We start from the raw sequence: 26,275 nt of genomic DNA, 5'->3' as shown, positions 1-26,275 counted from the left end.
AAACAATTACTGTTTATTGACCATCATATATTACAACTAGTTCACACACTACAACATAACAATCACTCATCTTCACCTTTCAATAATTTTATGTCTACATATAAGTAGTAACTGTGATTTACTTACTGCATTTTCTAGAGTATTCGGAAGAGATGTCCACTGAGGGTTATAAAGCATGCAGTAGTCCTTAGATGGTAAAAGTTTGCCATTTCCAGACGCATGCAGGATTGCTTCCTGAGCAGCTGTCTAGGACACGAACAATAATTTTCAAACTGGAATAATTTGATTTGCCAATAACCAAGGATTTTAATAATGCTATTTATATAGAAGTTTGACCACACTTCCATAAGAGGGAAGGTCTTTCAATGAATTTATTTCTTCTTGTTTGAGGAAATGCTGTAATTATACACATTTGCCCAGAACACATTCTTTGAAGGAAGTCACTTTCTTATGGGGACACAATTATAGCCCTTGTTATAAGGGCCATATCCTAGAGAAGATTGTTGCTATGCAATAAATTTTAATACTCCCTTAACAGCCTGAAACTTTCCTTCCCAATCTTTTATGAGTTATTACTTCATTGTTTATGTAAAATAAAAGACAATGCACTTGAAATCCCTCAACCTGTCTAGGATATCCACTGTCACCATTTTTATTTAAAATAGTACTGGAGAAGCGCCTGGTGGCTCACTTGGTTAAGCATCTGCCTTTGGCTCAGGTCACCATCTCAGGGTCCTGGCATGGAGCCCAATGTCAGGCTCCCTGCTCAGGGGAGAGTCAGCTTCTTCCTCTGTATTTCCTCCCACTTATGCAAGTACGCATGCACTCTCTCTCTCTCAAATAAGTAAATAAATAAATAAATAAAATCTTTAAAAAAAAAAACCCACAACAAAATCATACTGGAAATCCTAGCCTCTGCATAGTCTCTGCAATCAGATAACAAAAAAAGAAATAAAAGACATCCAAATAGGCAAGGAAGAAGTCAAACTTTCACTATTTGCAGACAATATGATACCCTAGAAAACCGAAAGACTCCACCAAAAAATTGCTAAAACTGATACACAAATTCAGTAAAGTCACAGGATACAAAATCAACATATAGAAATCTGTTGCCTTTCTATACACCAATAATGAAACAGCAGAAAGGGAAATCAAGGAATTGATCCTATTTACAATTGCACCAAAAACCACAAGATACCTAGGAATAAACATAACCAAAGAGGTAAAAGATCTGTATTTTGCTGAAAATTATAGAACACTTATGAAAGAAATTGAAGAGGACCCAAAGATATGGAAACATTCCATGCCCATGGACTGGAAGAACAACTACTGTTAAAATTCTATACTACCCAAAGCAATCTATAGAATCAATGCAATTCCCATCAAGATGTCACCAGCATTTTTTAGAACAAACAATCCTAAAATTTGTATGGAACTCTAAGATTCCGAATAGCCAAAGCAATCTTGAAAAAGGAAAGCAAAGTTGAATGCATCATAATTCCAGACTTTAAGCTCTATTACAAAGCTACAGCCTTCAAGACAGTATGGTACTGGCACAAAAACACACATATAGATCAATGGAACAGAACAGAAAATCCAGAAATGTACCCTTAACTCTATGGTCAATTAATCTTCAAAAAGCAGGAAAGAGGGGCACCTGGTTGGCTCAGTCGGTTAAGCACTGGCCTTCAGCTCAGGACATGATCCCAGGGTTCTGGGATTGAGCTCCCTGTTCAGGGGAAGTCTGCTTCTCCTTCTCCCTCTGCAATTCCCTGGCTCATTTTCTCTGTCTCAAATAAAATCTTAAAAAAAAAAAAAAAAAAAGGAATAAAATCTTGCCATTTCAACGACATGGATGGAGCTAGAGTGTATTATGCTAAGCAAAATAGGTCAAAGATAAATACCATATGATTTCACTCATATGTGGAATTTATTTCACTCATGTGGAATTTTGGAAATAAAACAGATTAACATAGGGAAAGAAAAAAAAAAGAGAGGGCAGCAGACCATAAGACAGACTCTTAACTACAGAGAACAAACAGGGTTGCTGGAGGGGAGATGGGCAGGGAGGGTGGGTTAAATAAGTGATGGATTTTTTTTTAAGATTTTATTTATTTATTCATTAGAAACACACAGAGAGAGGCAGAGATACAGGGAGAGGGAGAAGCAGGCTCCATGCAGGGAGCCCGACGTAGGACTCGATCCTGGGCCCCCAGGATCACACCCTGGGCCAAAGGCAGACGCTCAACCAGTGAGCCAGCCAGGCATCCCTAGGTTAAACATTTTTGAAAACAATCCTTCATCAGTGAATTTAGTACTTCTTAATCAATCTAACAAATGGCACATGATGTCAGTATGTTCCAGCATTAGTGATGGTGAATTTGATTAAGGTAGTAACTACAGGATTTCTCCAGTATAAAGTTTGGTTTCTTTTTTTCCCCTGTGTGATAGGTTAGTAATCTGTAGCATGTCAACAGTTCAACAACCTCTCACCTAGTTTTTAGCCTCCATGATGATCTATACCTGAATTTTATGTACTATGTCAGGGGTTGAGAAATGGTCATTGTTTTTTAATACTGTAATTCCTTCTACATGTATTAGCTAGTACTCTTTTAAAAAGCTTACTAGGCCACCTGGGTGGCTCAGTTGGTTAAGCATCTGCCTTCGGCTCAGGTTGTGATCCCAGGGTTTTGGGACAGAGAGCCCCACACTGGGTTCCCTGCTTAGCAGGAAGTCTACTTCTCCCTCTGCCCCTCTCCCCCTGCTCATGCTCTCTTTCTCTCTCTCAAATATTCTTTTTAATTAAAAAAAAAAACTTACTCTCTCCTACCATCTTTTGCTTAGTATCACCAAATGATCACTGATAAAAATTCAATGTAATGTAATTATTTGTTTGATATTTAAATTGACCCAAATTTGGCCAGCAGAGCCTCTTACACCCAGCTCTTTGTAACCTTTTAAGAAGACCCCATTAGTCATTGAGGACTTCCTTATTTTTGAGGGCATAAAGTGTCCTAGGCTGTCTTTATCTTTTACCTGCCACAGGTCTGGAACCAATCATTCTACTAAGTACCTTTTGGAGAAGAATGGTATTTATTTATTTATTTTTTTATTTATTTATGATAGAGAGAGAGAGAGAGAGAGAGAGAGAGGCAGAGACACAGGCAGAGGGAGAAGCAGGCTCCATGCGCCGGGAGCCCGATGTGGGATTCGATCCCGGGTCTCCAGGATCGCGCCCTGGGCCAAAGGCAGGCGCCAAACCGCTGCGCCACCCAGGGATCCCGAGAAGAATGGTATTTAGATAAAGATTTGGGTTCTAATTGTGCACACTGCTGCTGAAGTGGTATAATATTGCTTTTTAAAAAATATTTATTTACTTATTTATTTGACAGAGAGAAAGAGTGCACATGTACACATATAAGTAGGGAGGGTGGCGGGCAGAGAAAGAGGGAAAAGGAGAAGCAGATTCTGGGCTGAGCCAATGTGGGGCTCAATCCCCAGTCCTGGGATCATGACTTGAGCTGAAGGCACACACTTAACTGACAGAGCCACCCAGGTGGCCCCCCCCCTTAAAGACTGATTGATTTTATTTATTTTCTTTAATTATTTTTTTATTTATGAGAGAGAGAGAAAGAGGCAGAGACATAGGCAGAGGGAGAAGCAGGCTCCATGCACCGGGAGCCCGATGTGGGATTTGATCCCGGGTCTCCAGGATCGCGCCCTGGGCCAAAGGCAGGCGCTAAACTGCTGCGCCACCCAGGGATCCCAGATTGATTTTAAAGATTTTATTTATTTATTCATGACAGACATAGAGAGAGAGGCAGAGACACAGACAGAGGGGAGAAGCAGGCTCCATGCCAGGAGCCCGACACGGGACTTGATCCCAGGACTCCAGGATCATGCCCTGGGCCAAAGGCAAGTGCTGAACCGCTGAGCCACCCAGGGATCCCCCTATTTTACTTATTTGACAAAGGGAGAGAGAGCACGCACACACACACACACATACACACACGAAGGGGGAGTGGCAGGTAGAGGGAGAAGGAGAAACAATGAAGTGGTAATAATTTTTAAATAGACAACTGGTAGGATCAATCAAAAATTTTAATACATGGAATCCTGATTCATTCTCTACAAATGTATTACAGAGAGTGGAGAAAGAAACCCACATGTATATGGCAATTTATGACAAAGGAGGCAAGAACATACAACGGAGAAAAGACGGTCTCTTCAACAAATGGTGCTGAGAAAACTGAACAGCTACGTGCAAAAGAATGAAACTGGCCAATTTTCTTTTCTTTTTTAAAGATTTATTTATTTATTTTATGATAGACATAGAGATAGAGAGGCAGAGACACAGGCAAAGGGAGAAGCAGGCTCCATGCCAGGAGCCCGACACGGGACTCGATCCGGGGACTCCAGGATCGCGCCCTGGGCCAAAGGCAGGTGCCAAACTGCTAAGCCACCCAGAGATCCCTCTTTTCTTTTTTTAAAAAATATTTAAGTAATCTTTATATTCAACATAGGGCTCGAACTCACGACCGACCAACCATAAAAGCAAGAGTTGCATGCTCTTCTGAGTGAGCCAGCCAGGCAACCCAGACCACTTTCTAATACAACACACAAAAATAAGCTCAAAATGATTAAAGACCTAAATGTGAGACCTGAGACCATAAAACTATAAGAAAACATAGGGGGATGCCTGGGTGGCTCAGTGGTTAAGCATGTCTGCCTTCAGCCCAGGGCGTGATCCTGGAGAACCGGGATCGAGTCCCGCATCAGGCTCCCTGCACGGAGCCTGCTTCTGTCTCTGCCTCTCTCTTTCTGTGTCTCTCGTGAATAAATAAATAAAATCTTAAAAAAAAAAAAAAAGAAAGAAAACATAGGCAGCAATTTCTGTCATCAGCTGTAGAAACATTTTTCTAGATACATCTCCTAAGACAAGAGAATTAAAAACTAGGAAAAAAAAAATTAAAAATAAATAAATAAATAAATAAATAAATAAATACTAGGACCATACCCAAATAAAAAGCTCTTGCACAGCAAAGAAAACCACTAACAAAATGACAAGAGAATCCACTGAATGGGAGAATATAATTAGCAAATGATACATCTGATAAGGATTTAATATCCAAAATACATAAAGAACTTACACAACTCAATACCAAAAAGGACATAATTCAATTAAAAAATGGGCAGAAGACCTAAATAGACATTTTTCCAAAGATGACATACAGATGGCCAAAAGACACATGAAAAGATGTTCACCATCACTAATCATCAGGGAAATGCAACTCAAAACAATGATATTACCTTATATCTATCAGAATGGTTAGAACCAAAAAGACAAGGAATATTGAGGATGTGGAGAAAAAGGAATGCACTGTCAGTAGGAATGCAAATTGGTACAACCACTGTGGAAAACAATATGGAAGTTCTTTTAAAGATTAGAAATAGGAAAAAAAAAATAGGGACACCTGGGTGGCTCAGCAGTTGAGCATCTATCTGCCTTTGGCTCAGGGCATGATCCTGGAGTTCCAGGATCGAGTCCCACATCGGGCTCCCTGCATGGAGCCTACTTCTCCCTCTGCTTGTGTCTCTGCCTCTCTCTGTATGTCTCTCATGAATAAATAAATAAAATCTTTAAAATAAAAAAAGAGGTTAAAAATAGAATTACTATATAATGCAGAAATTCCACTACTGAGCATTTATCCAAAGAAAATAAAAACACTTATATGAAAAGATATATGTACCACTGTTTATTGTAGTATTATTCACCAAAATATGAAAGCAATCAACTCAAGCGTCCATCTACAGATGAATGGATAAAAAAATGCATATATATATAATATGGAATATTACTCAGCCATAAAAATGAATGAGATCTTACCATCTGCAACAATATGGGTGGACCTAGAAGCTATAATACTAAATGAAGTCAGAGAAAGAAAAATATATTTCACTCATATGTAAACACATAAGAAACAAATGAACAAAGTAAATAAAAACAAAAACAAAAAAAGACTCTTAAATATAGATAACAAACTGGTGGGTGCCAGGGGTAGGGGGATGGGTGAAATAGATAAGGGGAGTCAGAGCACACTTATCTTGATGAGCACTGACTAATGTATAGAAATGCTGGGTAATTATATTGTACACCTGAAACTAATATAACATTGTATGTTAATGACTTCAATTAAAAAAAGAAATGCACAAAGATAAATGTATAAGGATATTCATAGTATCATTTATTACTGAAAAAAAATCAACAACTTTCACTAATAAGGAGCCCATTACATTGATATGCTAGTAAGTAGCTATTAAAAAAGAAAAAAAAAAAAGAATAGCTTCTTGGCCTTTTGGTTCAGATCAAGCATAATAAAAAAAAAAAAAAAAAGAACCAGAGGGACACCTGGGTGGCTTACTGGCTGAGCATCTGCCTTCAGCTTAGGGTGTGATCCCGGGGTCCTGGGATTGAGTCCCGTATCAGGCTCCCCACAGGGAGCCTCCTCTCTCTCTGTCCATGTCTATCCCTCTCTGTGTCTCTCATGAATATATAAAACATTAAAAAAAGAAGAACTAGATCTACCCACAGAAACAGATGTCCATAGTGAGAAATCAAGTTCCAGAGAGATATTTATAGTGTAACCTTTTTTTTTTTAAATAAACTCTATGCCTAATGTGGGGCCTGAACTCCCCACTCAGAGACCAAGAGTTCACATGCTCTACGGACTCAGCCAGTCAGGCACCCCAATATAAGCTGATTTGTATTAAAAAAAAAAGTGACCCCCCCCCCAAGTTCCCTATATGTATCTGTACATTTATGTGAGCTTGAAGATATGGAGAGAGACACATCAGGCCATTTAAAAAAAAGAGGGAGAGCGAAACAAAGGCAAAGGTGACAGTGTGAAAAGATTTGAGATGCTAAAAAGGAAAAACATTCAAACAGGTATGAAGTCCTCCTCTTATCCTGGCTCTCAGTCCCACTCTTAGGAGTTTCTTCCACATCTTTCCAGACACTATCTGTATATATTTATTTTTTTAAATTTTCATTTATTTATGATAGTCACACAGAATGAGAGAGAGAGAGGCAGAGACACAGGCAGAGGGAGAAGCAGGCTCCATGCACCGGGAGCCCGACATGGGACTCGATCCCGGGTCTCCAGGATCGCGCCCTGGGCCAAAGGCAGGCGCCAAACCGCTGCACCACCCAGGGATCCCTATCTGTATATATTTAATACACGTGAATACATACCTTAAATATGTACAGTTTTATACATGAGGTCAAACTAGACTGTTCTGTAGCTTTTCTATACATTTCTAACTCTACGTATTAGATTTTCCATATGGACACATATACAAAACCTCCTTTTACACAATATATATGTATAATATGTATAATATTCAGTGTTACTTTTATAATTACAACCATTAAGAGATTTTTTTTTAAAGCCTCAGTGTTCAAGGAAGTACAAAGATTCTCAAATAGGTAAGATTTATGGCTATAAAGGAATTATAATCTTCCCTACAATTGAAGAAAATTCAGCACAGGTAAAAGTGAAACTCATTGGTATTGGAATTAGTGAGAGAAGACATATATTTTATTAGAAAATTAGTAAAGTATAACCATACACAATGGTAAAATAGTATTCAATGTGAAACATGTAGTAAATTTCATGAGCAAACAACTCTATTTAAACATCCGAAAAAAAACAAAAAACAAAAATAAAAAATAAAAAAATAAACAACATCCGCATTTCTACATTTAAAAATATCTCAGTAAATTCTTCACAGAGATTGTATAGCTTCAAAAATTTAGCTTATTAACAATAGATATCATGAGCTTTACAGACCTGGGACAGAATGGCATTTTACCATTTACTCTCCATGTTCCAAGTCATTTAACCTGTTTTAATCTTCCACATCCCCAGCTTTGACTGAGAGTTGTCATGAAGATTAAGTTAGATAGTGCAATTGTTTGCATGTATTAAGCTCTTAGTAAATGGTAACTATTATTAATAATAATATATCTAGCACCTTGCCAAGTACTTGTACGATGCACAGGAAATATGAGATGAGGGACACCTGGATGGCTAGCGGTTGAGCATCTGCCTTTGGCTCAGGACGTTGTGATCCACTTCTGGGATCGTGTCCCACATTGAGCTCCCTACAAGGAGCCTGCTTCTCCTACTGTGTGTGTGTCTGCCTCTCTCTGTGTCTCATGAATAAATAAATGTTTAAAGAAAAAGAAAAAAATAGGAGATGATTAATGGTTGCTTAGGGTTTGGTGGAATACGGGGATATAAGGTAATACCTGCAGGATGTAGGTTTCCGTCTTTTTTAAAAAACAGACTTTTATATCAACTTTAGGGTCACAGCAAAATTGAGCAGGAAGTAGAGTACCCCCATACCCCCTGCCACACACATGCACAGCCTTCCCTATTATCAATCTCTGCACTAAAGGGGTACATCTGTCACAATAAACAAACATACACTGATCATTACCACCCACAGCCCATAGTTTACATGTAAGATTCACTCTTGATGTTGTACATTCTATACATTGTGACATGTATCCACCATCACAGTAAGCTATGGAATAAGGAATAATTTCACTGCCGTAAACATCTGTGTCCCACCGATTTCTTTCTGACATGATGTAAATGTTCTAAAATGGACTGTGTTAATGGTTGCACATATCTGTGAATATACTAAAAGCCAATGCTTTGTACTTCAAATAGGTAAACTGCAGAGTATATGAATTATAGCTCACTAAAGCTGCCTTCCCCCAAAGAAATGTGACATAAGAAATTACACTCTTACTAGGAAAATTTTTTTTTAATTTTTTTATTTATTTATGATAGTCACACAGAGAGAGAAAGAGAGAGAGGGAGAGACACAGGCAGAGGGAGAGGCAGGCTCCATGCACCGGGAGCCCGATGTGGGACTCGATCCTGGGTCTCCAGGATCGCGCCCTGGGCCAAAGGCAGGCGCCTAAACCGCTGCGCCACCCAGGGATCCCCTTACTAGGAAAATTAAAAACAAACCTGAAACAGATAATCAGAAGCAGAATGTGATTAAAGTCAAGAGTCGCTTAATAAAAACTTTGGTAAGTTCTTATGGAGTTAGAAATGCAAATTCTTGGGCCCTATTCCAGATCTCCAGAATCAGAAACCCCCAGGCAGTTTATTTTTACAAGCCCATTCTATTACTTGTTAAAGTTTGAGAACCACAGCTACAGGAGTCGAGCTTTTCAAGATTTATTGTGCATACAAATCACTTAGCAGTCGTATTAAAATGTAGATTTTGATTTAATAGGTCAGAGTGGCATGTGAGGTTCTGCATTTTTAACAAGCTCCCAGGTGATAGTGATGCTGCTGGTAGGTGAACCACACATCTTAGTAGCAAGGCTATCAGAGAATGGAGCAGTGGGGACCACATTACTGTGGGTCCATTAGTAGGGAAGCATAAAGAAAAAGGCCTGAAACTCAGTGTCCCCTTCAAGCATTACAAACACCAAATTAGGTGAGGCTTGTGGTCCACCCACATACTAGTGTTTGATCATTTGACAAAGATCCTATGATGGAAGGGGAGGATATCTTCCTTCACACCTTCCAAGTTAGAGACATGTAGCAAAACAACTGAATTTTTCTTTGTTATCAACTGTAGCCTGGTCTTCTGTGACCTTACTCAACCTTTAAAACTAGTCTGTTTGCATTTTCAACCAATAATGAAAATATTCTCATGACGCTTGGGTGGCTTAGCATTTGAGTATGTCTTTGGCTCAGAGCGTGATCCCAGGGTTCCGGGATCGAGTCTCATATCAGGCTTCCTGCATGGAGCCTGCTTCTCCCTCTGCCTATGTCTCTGCCTCTCTCTTGCTCTCTGTGTCTCTCATGAATAAATAAATAAAATCTTTAAAAAAATAATGAAAATATTCTCCTAGTAAAAAGCTTAGTATCAAAGGCTTAAAGGGATTTAGAGATAATACTCTAGGCCCTTCTTTTCATAGCTCTGACAGGTCCAAAATGATCAAAATGAAGTGGTCTCAGGGGCCAAGATTAGAACCAAGCTCTCCAAAACCTAGATCAGCAGTCTTTCAATTCTGCTATCACTTCAAGTTCCTTCATGCAGTTGCATCCCCAAAGCAGCTCAGTGCCCAACAATCACATTGGTCACATGATCTCTGCATTAGCTGTCAACTCCCTCTTCTGTGGTACTGGGCATCTTCTACCACCACTCCAATACCCAATTACTTCCTCCCACATCATTTCCTTAATACTCTTCCAAATACTCCCAATTCTAGGTCTCTAGAGCTTCATGGAATTCCTTTTCCTAGGACAACTTGCCCCCAATCTTCCCTCTTCATAGTACTGATAGTGGTTTCAAACTTTATTTCTCCAGGACCATCAAATCATCAATTTTATACCAGTGTCTTTATATTCACATCTTACTTGATCCTCACACACAAGAAAAACAAGTTTATTAGCCCATGGTATGTAGTAGTACTTCCTTTTCTGACTCAAATTTACCTCCATAAAATTTCATGGACTATCTGTTGCTCACCATTGCAAATTTACTTTATCTTAATCACTTGACTTCAATCACATTTCCTATCATCTTTTCAAACCAAAAAATATCAATGTTTAAGCTTACCTTAATGTTAGTTACCTACTCCTTTGCCCATTTTTCTCCTAAAATGCTCTCAGTATGACAAGTGTCAGATAATTATCAAATGTCTAAAAAAAAGACCAACTGCAGTGATGTATATTACACTCACATCCTTGCAAAGGTACAATCTCCCTATTTTCTCAGGCCAATCAGATCGTAAACTAAGGGACATGTACAGGAGCTTTAGTTCATCAGTATACTTATAGTGAGTCAGTCTTGCACTGACCTTCACGTCCCTATCTCTTGGGAGTACACCCATGCCTTACACTCTAGTCTCCATGGGCATTTGAATTCTGGGCCTCTGTTCCAACAGACTCCTGATGCTGACTCACCAGCCCAATATTAACCCAGTGAGAACAGGCCTGCTGTACTCCTGTCCAAGCTAATAGCACAGTTCAAGGATTCTTCTTTGACCCTGGTTCACAGGTTTGGTTTGTCTTCTATACTTCTTTCTTCTTCAAAAGTTATCATCTTCTAGGGCGCCTGGGTGGCTCAGTGGGTTAACCACCTGCTTTTAGGTCCTGGGGTCAAGTCCCACCCACATGAGGCTCCCTGCTCAGCAGGAGTCTGCTTCTCTCTCTCCCCCCTGCTCGAGCACGCTTTTTTCCCAAATAAACTTTAAAGAAAAAAAATAATAAAATAAAACCCAAAAGGTATCTTCTAGCAATGAATTTTCCAAATTTAAGTTTTCACATACACCTTTTGAAAAGAAAAATTCCCTAGTGAAAAATTTATCTAACGTCCTATCCCCTCCTCTGTATACATGTCATCCTTAGTGTCTGCCAGAACTTTGTATCTTAGCCCATTTTCATTTGATCAAGTAGAACTCTGATTAATGCAGTGTTAACCTTTTCCCATATGTATATTTAATTCTCTTAAAAAGCTTTATCAGATTTGTCAAGCATGGTTCTTCTTTCTTCCCGGAGATTATGCTCAGTATTCTGTGCAATTTCTTACCCGTAATTATAGATCAATGCTTCTTGAACTTTAACATTCTTGTTAAAATCCAGATTCTCATGCAACAGCTCTTAGGTAGAACTTAATGATCATGCATTTAGAACAAGCTTCCGGGTGACGCTCTGATACTGGTCCACAGAATACTTGGCTATAGTCCTCATTAATAGTGGTGAAACTCACGCCTTCTAGACATTATTGGGGTTCTCCTAGGAATTTTCTCAAGAGGTGAGTCACATTGTACCTATAGTATAGCCAATGTTTGTATTTTTGGCCAGTAGTTCCATTTCACGCATGAGTTCCTTCAAAAGTCTTCAGTGTATTCATCACTGGGTCCCAGCTTCCCCAGTCCCTCCACAGTCTGTCAATTAAACCAGGTTCATGTTATTTGTATTATTACCCATTAGATATACACAATGCTTCAGTTTCAAGGGCAATATGTAAGAGAGAATTACAGTCTCATTTACACAGTTAACCCTCTGGCAGTCATTTTTTTTTTCTGGCAGTCTTTCTTCTTAAAATCTTCAAATAAAATTATTTCTGTATTTTTAGACACCAAATACAAGATCTGAGGCTTACGGGAAAAGTTTGTTAATAAACAGAATTTATCTATAATGAAAACAAGCAATTTAAAAAATGCTATATTTCTAAACCAGAAGTTGCAATGTAATCACTGAATAGTAAATGCAACAGGAGCAATAGTCACCTACCTCATCACCATTACATCATTGCAACGTGGGAAGTACCCTTTGTTTACAGATATCTTTCTCTTTACACAACTACACAGTTAATAGCAATACAGTGAAAGTTGAAAGGGGCCTCTGCAGGAAAGACAGAGTTGAGGTTGTGTGTCTTGAATGACACATTCCAAAGTTAGGGTTAAGTAACTTTCTGATCATTCACTATTATCTCTTTTCTTTTCTTTTTTTAAAGACTTTATTTGACAGAGAAAGGGAGAGAAAGAGCACGTGCGTGGGCGCACAAGAAGGGAGAGAGGCAGGCAGAGGGAGAGGGTGAAGCAGGCCCCCCATCGAGCAGGAAGCTGGATGTGGGCTCAATCCCAGGACCCTGAGATCAAGACGTGAGCCAAAGGCAGACCCTTAACTGAGCCACCCAGGTGCCCCCATTATTATCTATCTTCTATGTCTATTTCCTTCCTAATAAATTATATAATCAACAACCTACATTGTTTCTACTCCTACTTCCAGGATGCCCTGAAAGTGACTAGACCCAGACTCAGGAAGATTAAATGTAATCTTAACCACTTAATTAGTGGCTCAACGGGTGCTAGGGCATCAAACAGGTATTTACAGGGAATCAGAGGAGTCTGTGGGCCATGGGAAAAAGTAGAGCATCATCCTTGTACTCAAGAGAATCTGGGAATCTGTAAAGCACAGGCAAAGAGGTATTAGGGTGTGGAGAGGAGACATTAATTTATTCAATACTCTGCAGTCTATGCAACGCTAGAGGAGACAGTAGAGAATGAGTCTGGTAAAGTATCTCCTTCATGAGGTTCATATTTTACTTGTTACCTAGATCTACTCTTCCTCTGGTTTTCCCTAAGTAATCTTACTACTTAGTGATATACTTTAACTGTTACAGAATTTATGATTTACACTAGAATTCACAAATTCAAATGAACTACAAGGCTAGGCAGGTAATATAAATGCATAAAAAGTTGATTTAAGGGATGCCTGGGTGGCTCAGTGGTTGAGGATCTGCCTTTGGCTCAGGTCATGACCCCGGGGTCCTAGGATTGAGTCCCACATTGGGCTCCCCACAGGGAGCCTGCTTCTCCCTCTGCCTCTCTGTGTCTCTCATGAATAGATAAGTAAAACCTTTAAAAAAAAAAAAAAAAGTTTATTTATGACCACAGTGCTTAGTGGTGGTTAGCAAATCCTGACCTAAAAACAGTACAATTTTAACAAAATTTTAGTATCTTGGAATAAGGATCTATACCTGGAGACTTTATGGTCTAGAGTTTTGTAAACAGACCCAATTTCGGATGATTTTTAACCAAAGAGTTATCAAATATATGATAAGCATGATTTCAATCTTAAGTTCTTTCTTATGAATAAATAAATTCACAAATTTATCTGACTTGTCTTTTGATGTATTCTTGATTCACAAGAAAACATTATTGCACAGTGGAAAAATATCAAGGAATGTCTAGAAACCCTGGGTTCTAGTCCTCTCTTTCATGCCTTTTTGTATGATCTACGACAAGTCATAATCTTCCTGAACCTTCTCAGGATTATTCTGAAAGGAGGTGTATGTGTAGATGTTACATCTGGGGAAGGAGACAGCATAGCTCTCAATGACTAATAAAGCAGACAGTGGGATGCAGAATCCTCAGAGGTAGCCCAGAGGAAAGGTTAAAAACAAAAACAAAAACAAAAAAACCCTGTGAAAAATCTAAAAGTTAAGGAAGGAATGTGACAAAACCAGTATGTCTAATATCAGGCCGCCAATAACAAAATACCAGATTGGGTGGCTTAAACAATAGAAATTCATTTTCTCATAGTTTGGAACCTAGAAGTTCAAGATCAAGGTGCCAGCGTAAGTGACTTCTGGTAAGGGGTCCTTAACTAGCTTGTAGATGGCTGCCCTATCACTGTGTCTTCACATGGTTGGGAAAGAGAGCAAGAGAACAATCCCATCACAAAGGCCCCACGCCAATGACCTCATCTAAACCTACTTATCGGGGATCCCTGGGTGGCGCAGCGGTTTGGCGCCTGCCTTTCACCCAGGGCGCGATCCTGGAGACCCAGGATCGAATCCCACGTCAGGATCCCGGTGCACGGAGCCTGCTTCTTCCTCTGCCTGTGTCTCTGCCTCTCTCTCTCATTCTGTGTGACTATCATAAATAAATAATTGAAACTTTGTTTAAAAAAAAAAAAAAAAAAAAAAAAAAAAAAAGGGGATCCCTGGGTGGCGCAGCGGTTTGGCGCCTGCCTTTCACCCAGGGCGCGATCCTGGAGACCCAGGATCGAATCCCACGTCAGGATCCCGGTGCACGGAGCCTGCTTCTTCCTCTGCCTGTGTCTCTGCCTCTCTCTCTCATTCTGTGTGACTATCATAAATAAATAATTGAAACTTTGTTTAAAAAAAAAAAAAAAAAAAAAAAAAAAAAAAAAAAATAAACCTACTTATCTCCCAAAGGCCCAACCTCCAAATACTGTCACACTGAGGGTTAGTTAGGGCTTCAATTTAGGGGAACCTAATTCAGTCCACAGCATTTTGCCCCTGGGCCCTGACATTCATTTCCTTCTCACACACAAAATACATTCATTTCATCCCAACAGCCCTCAAAGGCTTAATTAACTCATTCCAGTATCAACTCTAAAGTCTGAAGTTTCATCTAATACCATCAAAGTCAAATATGGGTGAAGCTGACAATACAGTTCATTCTGTGGGCAAAATTCCTCTCCAGCTGTGAGTCTGTGGATCCAGACAAGTTATATGTTTCCAAAAATAGAATGTTAGGACAGGCGCAGGGTAAACATTAGCATTCCAAAAGGGAGAGGCGCCCAGGTGGCTCAGCTGGTTAAGCATCAGACTCCTGATTTCCCTCTGGGTCATGATCTTAGGGTCCAGAGACCGAAGATTAAGCCCCAAATTGGGTTCCGTACTGAGTGTGGAGCCTGCTTAAGTATCTCTCTCTCCCTCTTCTGTCCCTAGCCCCCCATGCTCATTTTCTCTTAAAAAACAGGCAGGGGTGGAGGGGTGTGTGAGAACAGTAAGAAAAAAGTGGTAATATGACCAAAGTCCAAAACCTGGCCAAAAAAAAAAATTCAATTAGGTCTTAAGGATCAAGAATAATCCTTTTCAGTTCAAAGTCCCACCTTACAGGCCCATTGCAGTACCAGTACCACTCCCATTCCATGGCTCTGTGGGATCCTGCCCCCAAGTCTCCCAGCAGAGGCCATAAGGCCTGCTGGAACTGAGGCAGTGGCCTATAATGATCTCTGAATTGCCTTTGGGATAATTTCTCCTCCTCCTTGAATAATTCATATTCATAGCCACATCACTCCATCATCCCACCTGTCAAATCCAAGAAGTCAACAGCCTTCCTTCATTTTGCCCCATCTCTGTCCCCTTTAGTTCAAACTAGTAGTATTTCTGCTCAAAAATCCTACAAGTTCTTTATCAGATGGTTTTCCTGCCACACGCTTAGTGTTTTTTCAGAACAAGCTTCCTCCCTTTATACAATATGGATAGGCTGAGAATTTTCCAAATCATCAAATTCGAGTCCTTTTTTACCTTAACAATTCCATCTTTAATTCTTCTCTCTCCACTTACATTTTACTATAAGCAGTCAGGAGGAATCACACTGTTCCATCAATACTTTGCTTAAAAATCTCAGCTAAGGAGTACCCAGGTGGCTCAGGCGGTTAAGTGTCTGCCTTCGGTTCAGCTCATGATCCCAGGGTCCTGGGATGGGGCCCACATCAGGCTCCCTGCTCATCAGGGTGTCTGCTTCTCCCTCTCCCCCTCCCTCTGGCTCTTGTTCTCTCTCTCTAATGAATAAATCTTTTTTTTTTAAGATTTTATTTATTTATTCATAAGAGACAGAGAAAGAGGCAGAGACGCAGGAAGAGGGAGATGCAGGAAGCCCGATGTGGGACTCTATCCCAGGACTCCAGGATCACGCCCTGGGCCGAAGGGAGACGCTCAACCGCTGAGCCACCCAGGCATCCCAAATCTTTTTTTTTTTTAATATTTTATTTACTTATTCATGAAAGACACAGAGGCAGAGACACAAGCAGAGGGAGAAGCAGGCTCCCTGCGGGGAGCCCGATGCAGGACTCAATCCCAGGACCCTGGGATCACAACCTGAGCCAAAGGCAGATGCTCAACAACCGAGCCACCCAGGCGCCCCTCTAATGAATAAATCTTAAAATAATAATAATAATAATAATAATAATAATAATAACTCCTCAGCTCAATATCTAATTGCATTGCTCACAATTCTTCCTTCTACAAAACATTACATCACAGTTCAGCCAAGTTCCTTGCCATTTTATAAGAATTACCTTTCCTTCAGTTTCTAATAATAATACGTTCCATTTCTGAGACTTCACCAGAATTGTCCTTAATGTCTGTATTTCTGGCATGCACCTCAAACCTCTTCCCAGTTACAAAGCTGCTACCACATGGTTAGGTATTAGCTACTGAGCACTGCATTTCTGGTACCAAAAGCGGTCTTAGCTTGGACTGCCACAACAAAATACCAAAGAGTGGGTAGTTTAAACAGAAATTTATTCTCACAGTTCTAGAGACTGGAAGTCCAAGATAAAGGTGCCAGCACGGCTGGTTTCTGGTAAGTTTTCTTTTTGGCATGTAGACAGACATTTTTCTGTGTCATCACATGGTGTGTGTGTGTTTGGGGGCTGGGTTTTAGGGGACAGAGAACAAACTCTTTGGTGTCTTTTCTTACAAGGTACCAACTGATCACAAGGGATCTATCATCTGACCTCTCTAAACCTACTTATCTCCCAGAGGCCCCATTTCCAAACACCATCACACTAGGGGTCAGAGCTTCAACATATGAATTTGAGGGGGTGGGGGGAGACACAGTTCAGTCTACAACACAACAGCTCAGCATGTTTCTGATAGCTTGGGTAGCAGAACATACCTTCTTTTCCCAGGATGATGAAAGAAGCACAGAAGAGAAGGAATTAAAGAAGATTCTTTGAGTTGGTGTAGTATACCAAAGGAATGCAGATTTCAGCAAGAGATTTCTCTGCTGGGGATCCTGATTATCACTTCACTGTAATAAGTTCAAGATGTGGCTTTGTAACACTTCAAATTCTTTGAAGTAATGAAAAAAAATGAACAGAACTTTTGTAAAAACATTATGGGAAAGATTCAGGATTCTTCAGAGAACTTTGAAGCAATTTTAGAAAACAGATCCAGGCTAAACTTGACTCATTTTCTTTGAAACCTAACTCTGTGACTGGGTTGAAATACCACTGTGAAATAAAGGCCTAACAGTGACGGCTAGGGATGGGGGTTGGACTAGAGACTATGAAATGGAATCATGACAAGGCCAAGAGAGAACCAACCATCTCCTATATACTCTATTTCTAGACTTAAATGTTTAATGGGCTTAGCAATCATCTCAACAGTCAGATGTACCGTGGCTTGAGTTTAATAGGAGGTCACACTGATGTGAGGACAAGATGTGGAGGGTAGCTACATGACGTTGAAGGGCCTTTCTAATACTTCATCCTCTGCATTTTCTACAAGGATGTAATAGTGGTTTCTAGAGACTACGTGCTGCTTCTAGATGAGGATACTGGCCTTGTTCTTACATAACTAAAGGGAAAGCTGAGAGCAGTGCCAGCTACAAGAGCCCAGAAAAGGTGAACTAATTAAACTGGCCTCAATCATTGAAATAAACGCAGGCCACCTAGAGCTGTAAGATTAAGGAAAAGGGATAAGCAAGGGCTTCAGGGAGAAAATGGTAAAAAGAAAAACAAACAAACAAAAAAACCCAAAGATGTCAGAAAGTATTGGAGGAAAGGAAGTAGATACCCAGTAAGTAAGCTCCTACTTAGGGATATTCCTAAGAAAGGGGAGAAAGCACTTCTGCTGAGGAAAGGTACACCAGATTTGAGTTCCTTGGAAAAGGAGAGAGATCATTTCGGGAGATTAAAAGAAGGGTCAAGAAGATAACAAACCCACTGGGAAATCAACAACAGAAAAACAATAATAGTGGCTGGCACTGAAAAAGATCTTTACAACTCAAAAAGATCTTGGCAGTTTATTCACACTCAATGGCATAGTGCCTGGCATATAATAGACGCACACTAAATATCTGCAGAGTCAAAAAAATGTTACTGAGTCCCACAACATCCCTGAGATCTTCCTAAGTTGGTACAGGGTGATACAACAAAATACAATATAAAAAGAATGAAATCTACACAGGCTAGCTACAATTTAGAACAGGGACCACCTTCAGATTTGTGAAGCCCTCAAAATCACACGAAAATTCTGGTCACATTTTTTAGCAAAAGAGTTCAGAGCGTTTGATAATAATTTCAGTGTGAGTTACCAGCAATTGATATATGATTAAACTAACTACTGTGCTGGCAAAAGCTAAGTGGGAATGTCATATAGATCTCTAAAATTAGCTTAAGTGATTCAAATGAAAATATGCAAGAGTGCAAAAACACTCAGACAAGTTTTATATCTAGATTACAGTTTCCTGTGTCAGTAGATCTTACCTGAATTATCATCCTTTAAGCATATTGTACATGGTAAACTACACCTCAAAGATTCAGGTTCACACTGTGAGTCTGTTGTTCTTTATACTGTACTTCCCCCTCCACGCCACAAAAGCAATTTTTAGCTACATTATCTCATTCGTGTTCCTGATGTTGCCTCGCAAACTTAGGAGTACACTAAAGGCACTTAACCGTTTTAGATTTTGATTTTGGTTTCCTAATAAATGTTAAAGACACTTCTATTAAATACACCACTAACGCAATCCTTTAAACAGCAGGGAATGCGAAATATACTCTTTCAGGGGAATCACATATTCCAGTGGAAAGAACTAGAGAGGCATCCAGCACGTCAAATCCGTGTAGATAAAGCTCACAAAAGTTTCCGACCTGGAACTCCCTAAGTGAAAAATTTCCAAGAAATATAAAAACCGAAACACTCAGCAGCGTCCTGGCCATTTACTGAAGCTCCGGTTGCTTGACGTTGAATTTTAAAAACGTCGTTACTTTTCCTAATCATGAAAACAAACTAGTGAACAGTAACAATACGGCTCCTTAACCGACTCCCCTCCCCTTTAAACTAGGCGGAGAATCGAAAACCACAAAGATACTACACTTTGATGTGTCCTTTAAAAAAGTATTTTACATTATGACCATTATTACACACCGCCCCCTACACGGACACACACACAATGAAACTGAATGAGCCCTAAAAAAAAAAAAAATCTGTATTTGAGCAATTTAACCTAAAGCCCCGTCTTTGAACCGCTAAACACCCCGGGGACATGTATGGCTTTTTTTCCCCCCCTTTTTTCCGGGTGAAAGAGATGAAGATGTTGTAAAAAAGGCTTAGAAGGCCCGGAACCCGGAGGTCGGTGTAGCAAGAGCGTCGGAGGTGGGGGCGGGGGTGGGGGTGGGGTGGGGGTGGGGGCGGGGGCGGGGGCGGGGCGGGAAGGCCGGAGGAAAGCGGGTGAAGAAGAGGATGGCTGGAAGGAAACGGAGAAGCGGGAAGGGGGCAGGCCGCTGGGCTGCGGGCGAAGGAGACGCCGGGCGGGAGCCCGGGGGTGGGGAGGAGAAGGGGCAGGGAGCCCCGGCCCCGCCCCGGGGAGGCCCGAGCGCCCGGCCGTCCCCCTTACCAGCGGGAGCAGGAAGCCCCAGAGCAGGGCGGTCGCGGCCGTGAGCGGCGGCCGCTGCGGCCCCATCGCACTGCTGGCGCCCGGCGGCGCGGCGCTTCTCGGCGGGCACGGGCTCCGGTCCCGCCGCGGCGCTGCCTCCGTGGCCGGGCCGGACGGGCGCGGACGGCGGGGGTGGGCGGGGGCCGCCGCTCCTGCCGGGGCCGCCGCTGCGGCGCCGACTTCCTCTTCCGGCTCCGCCCAGAGGACGCGGAAGCCCCCGCGCGGGGCACGTGGAGGCCGGGGCTGCGCGCGCCGCCAGCCGGGCTGCCTCTGGGCGCTGCGGGGCCCGGCGTCGGGGCGTGGCTCTCAACGGCTGCCGCACCGGACTGCCCGCGGAGTCCAGGGAGCAGGGGCCCGCCCGAAGCAACTTTTTCAGTTGCTCCGTCTTCCTCCCGGGAGCCGCCGTGCACCTGCTCGGAGCTCCGGTCCCCACCCGGGCGGGGCCCAAAGCCTACGTGCGCTGAGTCTTAACTCGCCGGTGCCCACCGTGTCCAGCCCACCGCAGTCTCTCTCCTCCAAACTGGTCTGTTTGCACCCTGGGCAGGGGTCTTAGATTTTTTATTAAGAGAGAGAGGCAGAGACACAGGCAGAGGGAGAAGCAGGCTCCATGCAGGGAGCCCGACGTGGGACTCGATCCCGGGTCTCCGGGGTCACGCCCCGGGCCCAAAGCGGCGCTAAACCGCTAAACCGCTGCGCCACCCGGGCTCAATCAGATCATGTCCGTCACTGCCCGCCACACTTAGAACAAAATCAAAACTCTACTCTGGCTTAAAAACTTTACCTAAGTTGGTCCCTGTCTTCTTTGACCCCATGTTCTCGACTTTCCCACGCTTTACATCCACGTGGGCCACCTTTCCTTCTTTTGTACTGGTAGTCCTTTGTCCTCAATGGTTTTCTCTCCCTCGATACCGGTTCCTTGGCATTCCCTCGCCAGCTTAAATGTCACTGCCCCAGCGGGCACTTCCTGATACACCCTATCTCAAGTAGCCATCCAGTCACTTTCATTACCACGTGGCTTATTTTAATTCTCTGCAAAGCGCTTTTCACTCTCATAGTCTTTTGCTTATGTGTTTCTCTGTGATATCGCCTCCCACTCCCAGCAAAGTAAGAAGTGCCTTTGCTTATACCTATATCTGGCATAAAGTAGATCCTCAGATATTCATTGGATGAATATTTAAATCTAAACACTGGATAGGATGCTGTCCCTGCCATCCCACAGCTGAGTTTAGCAAGGGACACAGATGTGTGAGCAAACATAGTTCAGTGTGAATAGTGACTTTTTCGTTTGCACAAGATGCCATGGGAGTATCAAAGGAACATATAAAAGGGGTGCCAGGAAAAATTCCAACCTAAGTTGAGTCTAGAAGGCTGAGTTAATTTTAGCCAGGCAATGGGCAGGGGAAGGGGGAGACTTCCAGGAAGAGTGAGCCATTAGTGTCAAAGCCAAAGGTGACATTGGAGGAACTGCAAAACTGGGGCGGGGCTGAAGTTATGAGTAGTGAAAGATGAAGTGAGAGTAGAGGGCCGAAGCCAAATCGCGAACAGATTGGGACGTCTTGCTTGGGACTTTATGCTTCATCCAATTGTTGGTGGAAAAGAGATTCATAATAACTAGAGCAGTGAGTTTCTGGTTTAGAAAACTCTTTGTGGTGGCAGGCGAGGTGGCAGTTGGATTGAAACAGGGCAAGGGTGGGAGCCAGGAAACCTGTCAGACAGCTGTGGTAACCTAACCCAGGCCAGGCATAGTGAGGACAACTAAGAGAGTGGCAGTGGAAATGGGGAGGAGGAGATGGATCTGAAAGATATGTAGCAGAATTTGGTAACTGAGAGGACATGGGACATGAAAGAGAGGGATGATTGCTAGGGTTCTGTCCTGGGCCATTTATTGAGATGATTCACCACAGGGGTCAGGATGGGAGGGGGGTTGTAGAGAGGAGTATTTTGGGCATATTTTGAAATTGATGTAGGACATCCAAGTCAAATGTTTGCAGGTTGGTTGGTGCTAAGGTTAGTGGCAGAATGAGGCCAGAACACAGGTCTCCTGCCTATCAATCCTCAACACTTTTTCATACTTTCTAGCTACTGAGGGCAAGCAAGTTTCCTCTTTAGTAAAATGGCTGTGATGGACTAGATGACTTCATCTCTAAATATTCCCTCCTGCCCAGAGTGGCACTTTGCCTGGTGAATCTCCAGTGTGGCTCCTGAGGCTGTCTGAAGATCTTTGGTTTTCCTGTCTACATTTATGCCCACTTTTCCTTCTCAACTGGAGAAAATTTTGTGCTTGCAGTCAAAGAAACTGTGTTATAGGCTAGTTCATTGTGCAATACTTCTTTGCTTGCTTTAGTTTTCTCAGTTAAAAAATATGGACACTAATACTTGTACTGCCTGCCTCACGATTATTGTAAAAACTACATGATTTGTAATGTGGGTAAAATTAATATGAAAAAAAATTTTTTAAAGCAGGAGGAAGAGAATGAGAAAAGGAGAAAGAAAAGAATAATAGAAGGAGGGATACCTGGGTGGCTCAGTGGTTGAGCACCTAGCTTTGGCTCAGGGCATGATCCCCGGATCCCAGGATCCCAGGATCAAGTCCCAAATTGGGCTGCCCACAGGGAGCCTGCTTCTCCCTTTGCCTATGTCTCTGCCTCTCTCTTTGTGTCTCTCATGAATAAATTAATAAGATTAAAAAGAAGTATAACAGAAGGCTGTGTTACTGCTGTCATCCAAAGTATCAGCATTATTTGTCATAATTCCCCTGTCAGAATGGTGTCTCCTTGGTCAAAGTCCAAAAAGCAAAGGAAACTGAGAGAATTAATGGAAGATTAAAGGATTCCTGTGTAATGACTTGACTACTGAAAAGGCTGTTAACAGTTATTTGGCGAATACTTCTGTAACATTTGAATTTCCCTGCAAGTATTAGGTATGATAAAGAGTAGCAGGATAAGCTTTAGTCAATATCTTTCTTCCATAAATAAACTATGTATAAAAATCCAATTACAGGGGCACCTGGGTGGCTCAGTTGGTTGGGCATCTGCCTTCAGCCCCCATCATGATCCTGAAGTCCAATGATCCAGCCTTGCATTGGACTCCCTGCTCAGGGGGGAGCCTCCTTCTTCCTCTCCTCCATTCCACTCATGTTCTCTCTTGCTCTAAAAGAAATAAATCTTTTTTTTAAAAATCCAATTACAGGGACGCCTGGGTGGTTCAGTGGTTGAGCGTCTGCCTTCGGCTCAGGGTGTGATCTCAGAGTCCCAGATGATGGAGTCCCACATCGGGCTCCCTATGGGGAGCCTGATTCTCCCTCTGCCTGTGTCTCTGCCTCTTTCTCTGTGTTTCTCATGAATAAATAAAATCTTTTTAAAAATCCAGTTACAGAAAACAAGGATCATTAGATTAAAGATCATTTTAATTTCTAAATATACTTACTTAATGGAATTTTTTCCCAATGATAAAAGAATGTTTTAAGTTGTTGGAACCTATGTTTTCTTCTAAGTGTTTTATAGTTTGTGGTCTTATATTTTACGTCTTTAAAGCATTTTGAGTTGATTTTTGTGCTTATCACTTTTTTAATGGGAATAACGATTGCCACCTCAGTCTCAGTAATTATCTTGTCCATAGATTAAAAAACTGCTTAGAGTTTCATGATTTTGCTTTTCTGTAAAGACTACCTGTCTTTGGTTAAATGCTTTCCTCCTCTAATACCTGTTTATGAGGCATTTCTCCTTGAGGAGAACATGTGACTTGAATGCTTCCTGGTTCACAAGAGGTGAGAGAAACAGAGAGGTGAGCCAACATCTATGGTTTCATCACTAGATCTTCTGTTCACCTGTTCACATATGTTTATTACTGTTTTTGGCAGAATTCCTCCCCATTGGAGTTATGTCAATCAGTCAAACATAAGTTGCCAGTTCCTACATGAGAGGCAACTTGAATCTTAGGGAGCACAGAAGAATATTTGGTAGCTGAAAATATTAGGAGAAAGAATTTCCTAAAGCTCACAGTTGTGGAGCAGCAAGTGACCCAATGTGATAGACCAAAATTCAAGCTCTGGTCACTTCTCTTAGGAAATCTTTGTCAACAGGGAAACAACAACTCCTCCTCCTCCTCCTCCTCCTATTACTATTATTACTACTTCTTCTTCTTTAAAGATTTATTTATTTATTTGAGAGAGAGAGCTGGCACAGTGGGGAGGGGCAGAGGGAGAGAGAATCTGAAGCAGATTCTACACCAAGCACGGAGCCCAATGTGAGGCACCACAACCTCAGCTGAAACCAAGAATCGGATGCTTAACTGATTGCACCACCTAGGCGCCCCAACAAGGAAACTTATTGAAAGCAACACCATGCAAAGTTTAATAATAATGTCTTATAAACCATTACTATTATTATTATTTTAAAATTCACATTTACACTTGTGTTTTTTGCATACATTATCTAATTTAATTCATGCAAAGCAATTTTATGAAGTAAATTATTACTTTCATTTGGCAGATGAGGAAGTGTAGAGGTCAAATTATTCATATGAAATCTCCCACAATATGTGAAGCAGGAATTTAAACCCAATCAGATAGGATTCTGACAGATAATGGAGTAGGGAGCATCCAGAATCTGTGAATTGGATTCCCCTTTGTATCATTGTAGGTGATCACTTCTCTGCCTTTTGGCTAAGATCAAGTGTGTCATTGTAGGTACTCAATAAATGTTTGCTTAATTAAGAACTTTTGCCAATAATTAAGATGGCTGTGTTGTCATTTTGAATATTTTTAGGTTCAACTAAATTATTTCTGAAATATCTTCTAAAGCTTAGACAAAACTAGACATTGAGGAACCAATGGATCTAATTTTAAAAAGTTATTTTATTTTTAACATTCTTTTTAAAGATTTATGTATTTGAGCATACATAAATACTCTCTCTGGAGAGAGAGCAGAGTGGGGGCAGAGGGAGAGGGAGAGAGAGAATCTCAAGTCAACTCCCGGCTAGGCTCAGAGCCTGACACGGGGTTCGATCCCATGACTCTGAGATCATGACCTGAGCTGAAACCAAGAGTCAGACACTCAATCAGCTGAGCCACCCAGGTGTCCCTAGTTCTTTTATTTTAATTTACTTTGAAAAATCTGAGGGTTTCCTCATTGGTAATAGGAGGAAGAAGTTTAAGTTGCAGATTTCAATATTAAGATGATTCTTTTGGGTGATAAGATTACTAAATCCAGAAATATATATATTTTAAAGTTATGTAGTTTTTTGAACAGTTTAAATTTACTAAGTGAGTTCTTTTTTTTTTTTTTTTTTTTTACTAAGTGAGTTCTTGATAATAGCATAGATTTTTTTCCTTCCAGGTTATATTTTACACTAAAAATGAATAACAATAACTTGATATGTGTGTACGATAACATTATAGATAGACTATGAATTCTTTGAACAAATAGGTTGCTTTATAAAAAAAATTTCTAAAAGAGAATGTATGGTAAGCTACAGTTATATTGTTCCTGGTGTTGGGGCATAACAAGAGGTGTTATTGTCTATATAAATCAGTGTGACTTCAAGACAGTGGTTGGTTTTAGATGTTGCTGGGAATGGCAAAGCCTACCCCATTTCCAAGCTTCCCAGGCAGAGCAGACTGAAATCATATGTTATTAAAATCCCTTTCTGGCTTCAGGTGAATTAATTGACATAGTTTTCTTGCTTTGGCACTACAGTATTATCTCTTGGCAGGTTGAGACTACTTTGGGCTTTTAAAACCAAGTCACTTTATTTATAGGAGCTTCCAGATTAATAAACTATCACCTACAGCAAGTACATGCAGTCAGATCTTTTTGATGCACACGGATATTTGCAAGCTTCTAAGGTGCCATTCATTAGACAATGGAATAATTTCCACATGACCTTTCTGGCTCTATTTTGCTATGAATCTATGAACTATTTAGCTACTCAGGGAAGACAGACTCAGGATTTTTTGACTAACAGTATAATTCAGGAAACTATATTGAACCCCTATTATGTGCCAGATGAATAATGAAAATTTACAGTTGTTAACCAGTGCTTTGCTCTCCCCAATTGACCAACAATTCATAAAAATAAATTTATGTCTTAAGTCAATATTTTATGAACTATCTGGTTTGGCAGGAATGTTCATTCATAAAAATGTGTAGGCTGACCCTTGTGAATTCTTTGCTGAAAATATGAAGTATATAATTATGTTTTCTCATTAACAAGCTTTGACTATATTAAGCTTTCCCCTTCTTTTCTATG

The 26,275-nt window shown here is 41.1% G+C and overlaps 1 protein-coding gene and 1 long non-coding RNA gene across 2 annotated transcripts in view; one reads left to right on the top strand and one right to left on the bottom strand.

Annotated features, from left to right (window-relative positions):
• Positions 1–20,186, bottom strand: part of SPPL2A (signal peptide peptidase like 2A) — a 53,358-nt gene extending 33,172 nt beyond the window's left edge. The window contains exons 1-2 of the mRNA XM_055320035.1: positions 19,988–20,186; positions 127–246 (exon numbers count right to left, since the gene is read on the bottom strand). Coding sequence (XP_055176010.1) covers positions 127–246; positions 19,988–20,053 — 186 coding nt within the window. The 5' untranslated portion in view covers positions 20,054–20,186. The remainder of the gene's footprint in view (positions 1–126; positions 247–19,987) is intronic.
• Positions 20,187–20,371: 185 nt separating this feature from the next.
• Positions 20,372–26,275, top strand: part of LOC129506343 (uncharacterized) — a 68,372-nt gene continuing 62,468 nt past the window's right edge. The window contains exon 1 of the long non-coding RNA XR_008663745.1: positions 20,372–20,549. This is a non-coding gene — a long non-coding RNA (uncharacterized LOC129506343). The remainder of the gene's footprint in view (positions 20,550–26,275) is intronic.

This window comes from Nyctereutes procyonoides, unplaced genomic scaffold, assembly GCF_905146905.1.
Source record: "Nyctereutes procyonoides isolate TBG_1078 unplaced genomic scaffold, NYPRO_anot_genome, whole genome shotgun sequence".
NCBI classification, from domain to species: Eukaryota; Metazoa; Chordata; class Mammalia; order Carnivora; family Canidae; genus Nyctereutes; species Nyctereutes procyonoides.
This window is presented reverse-complemented; position numbering and strand designations above follow the sequence as displayed.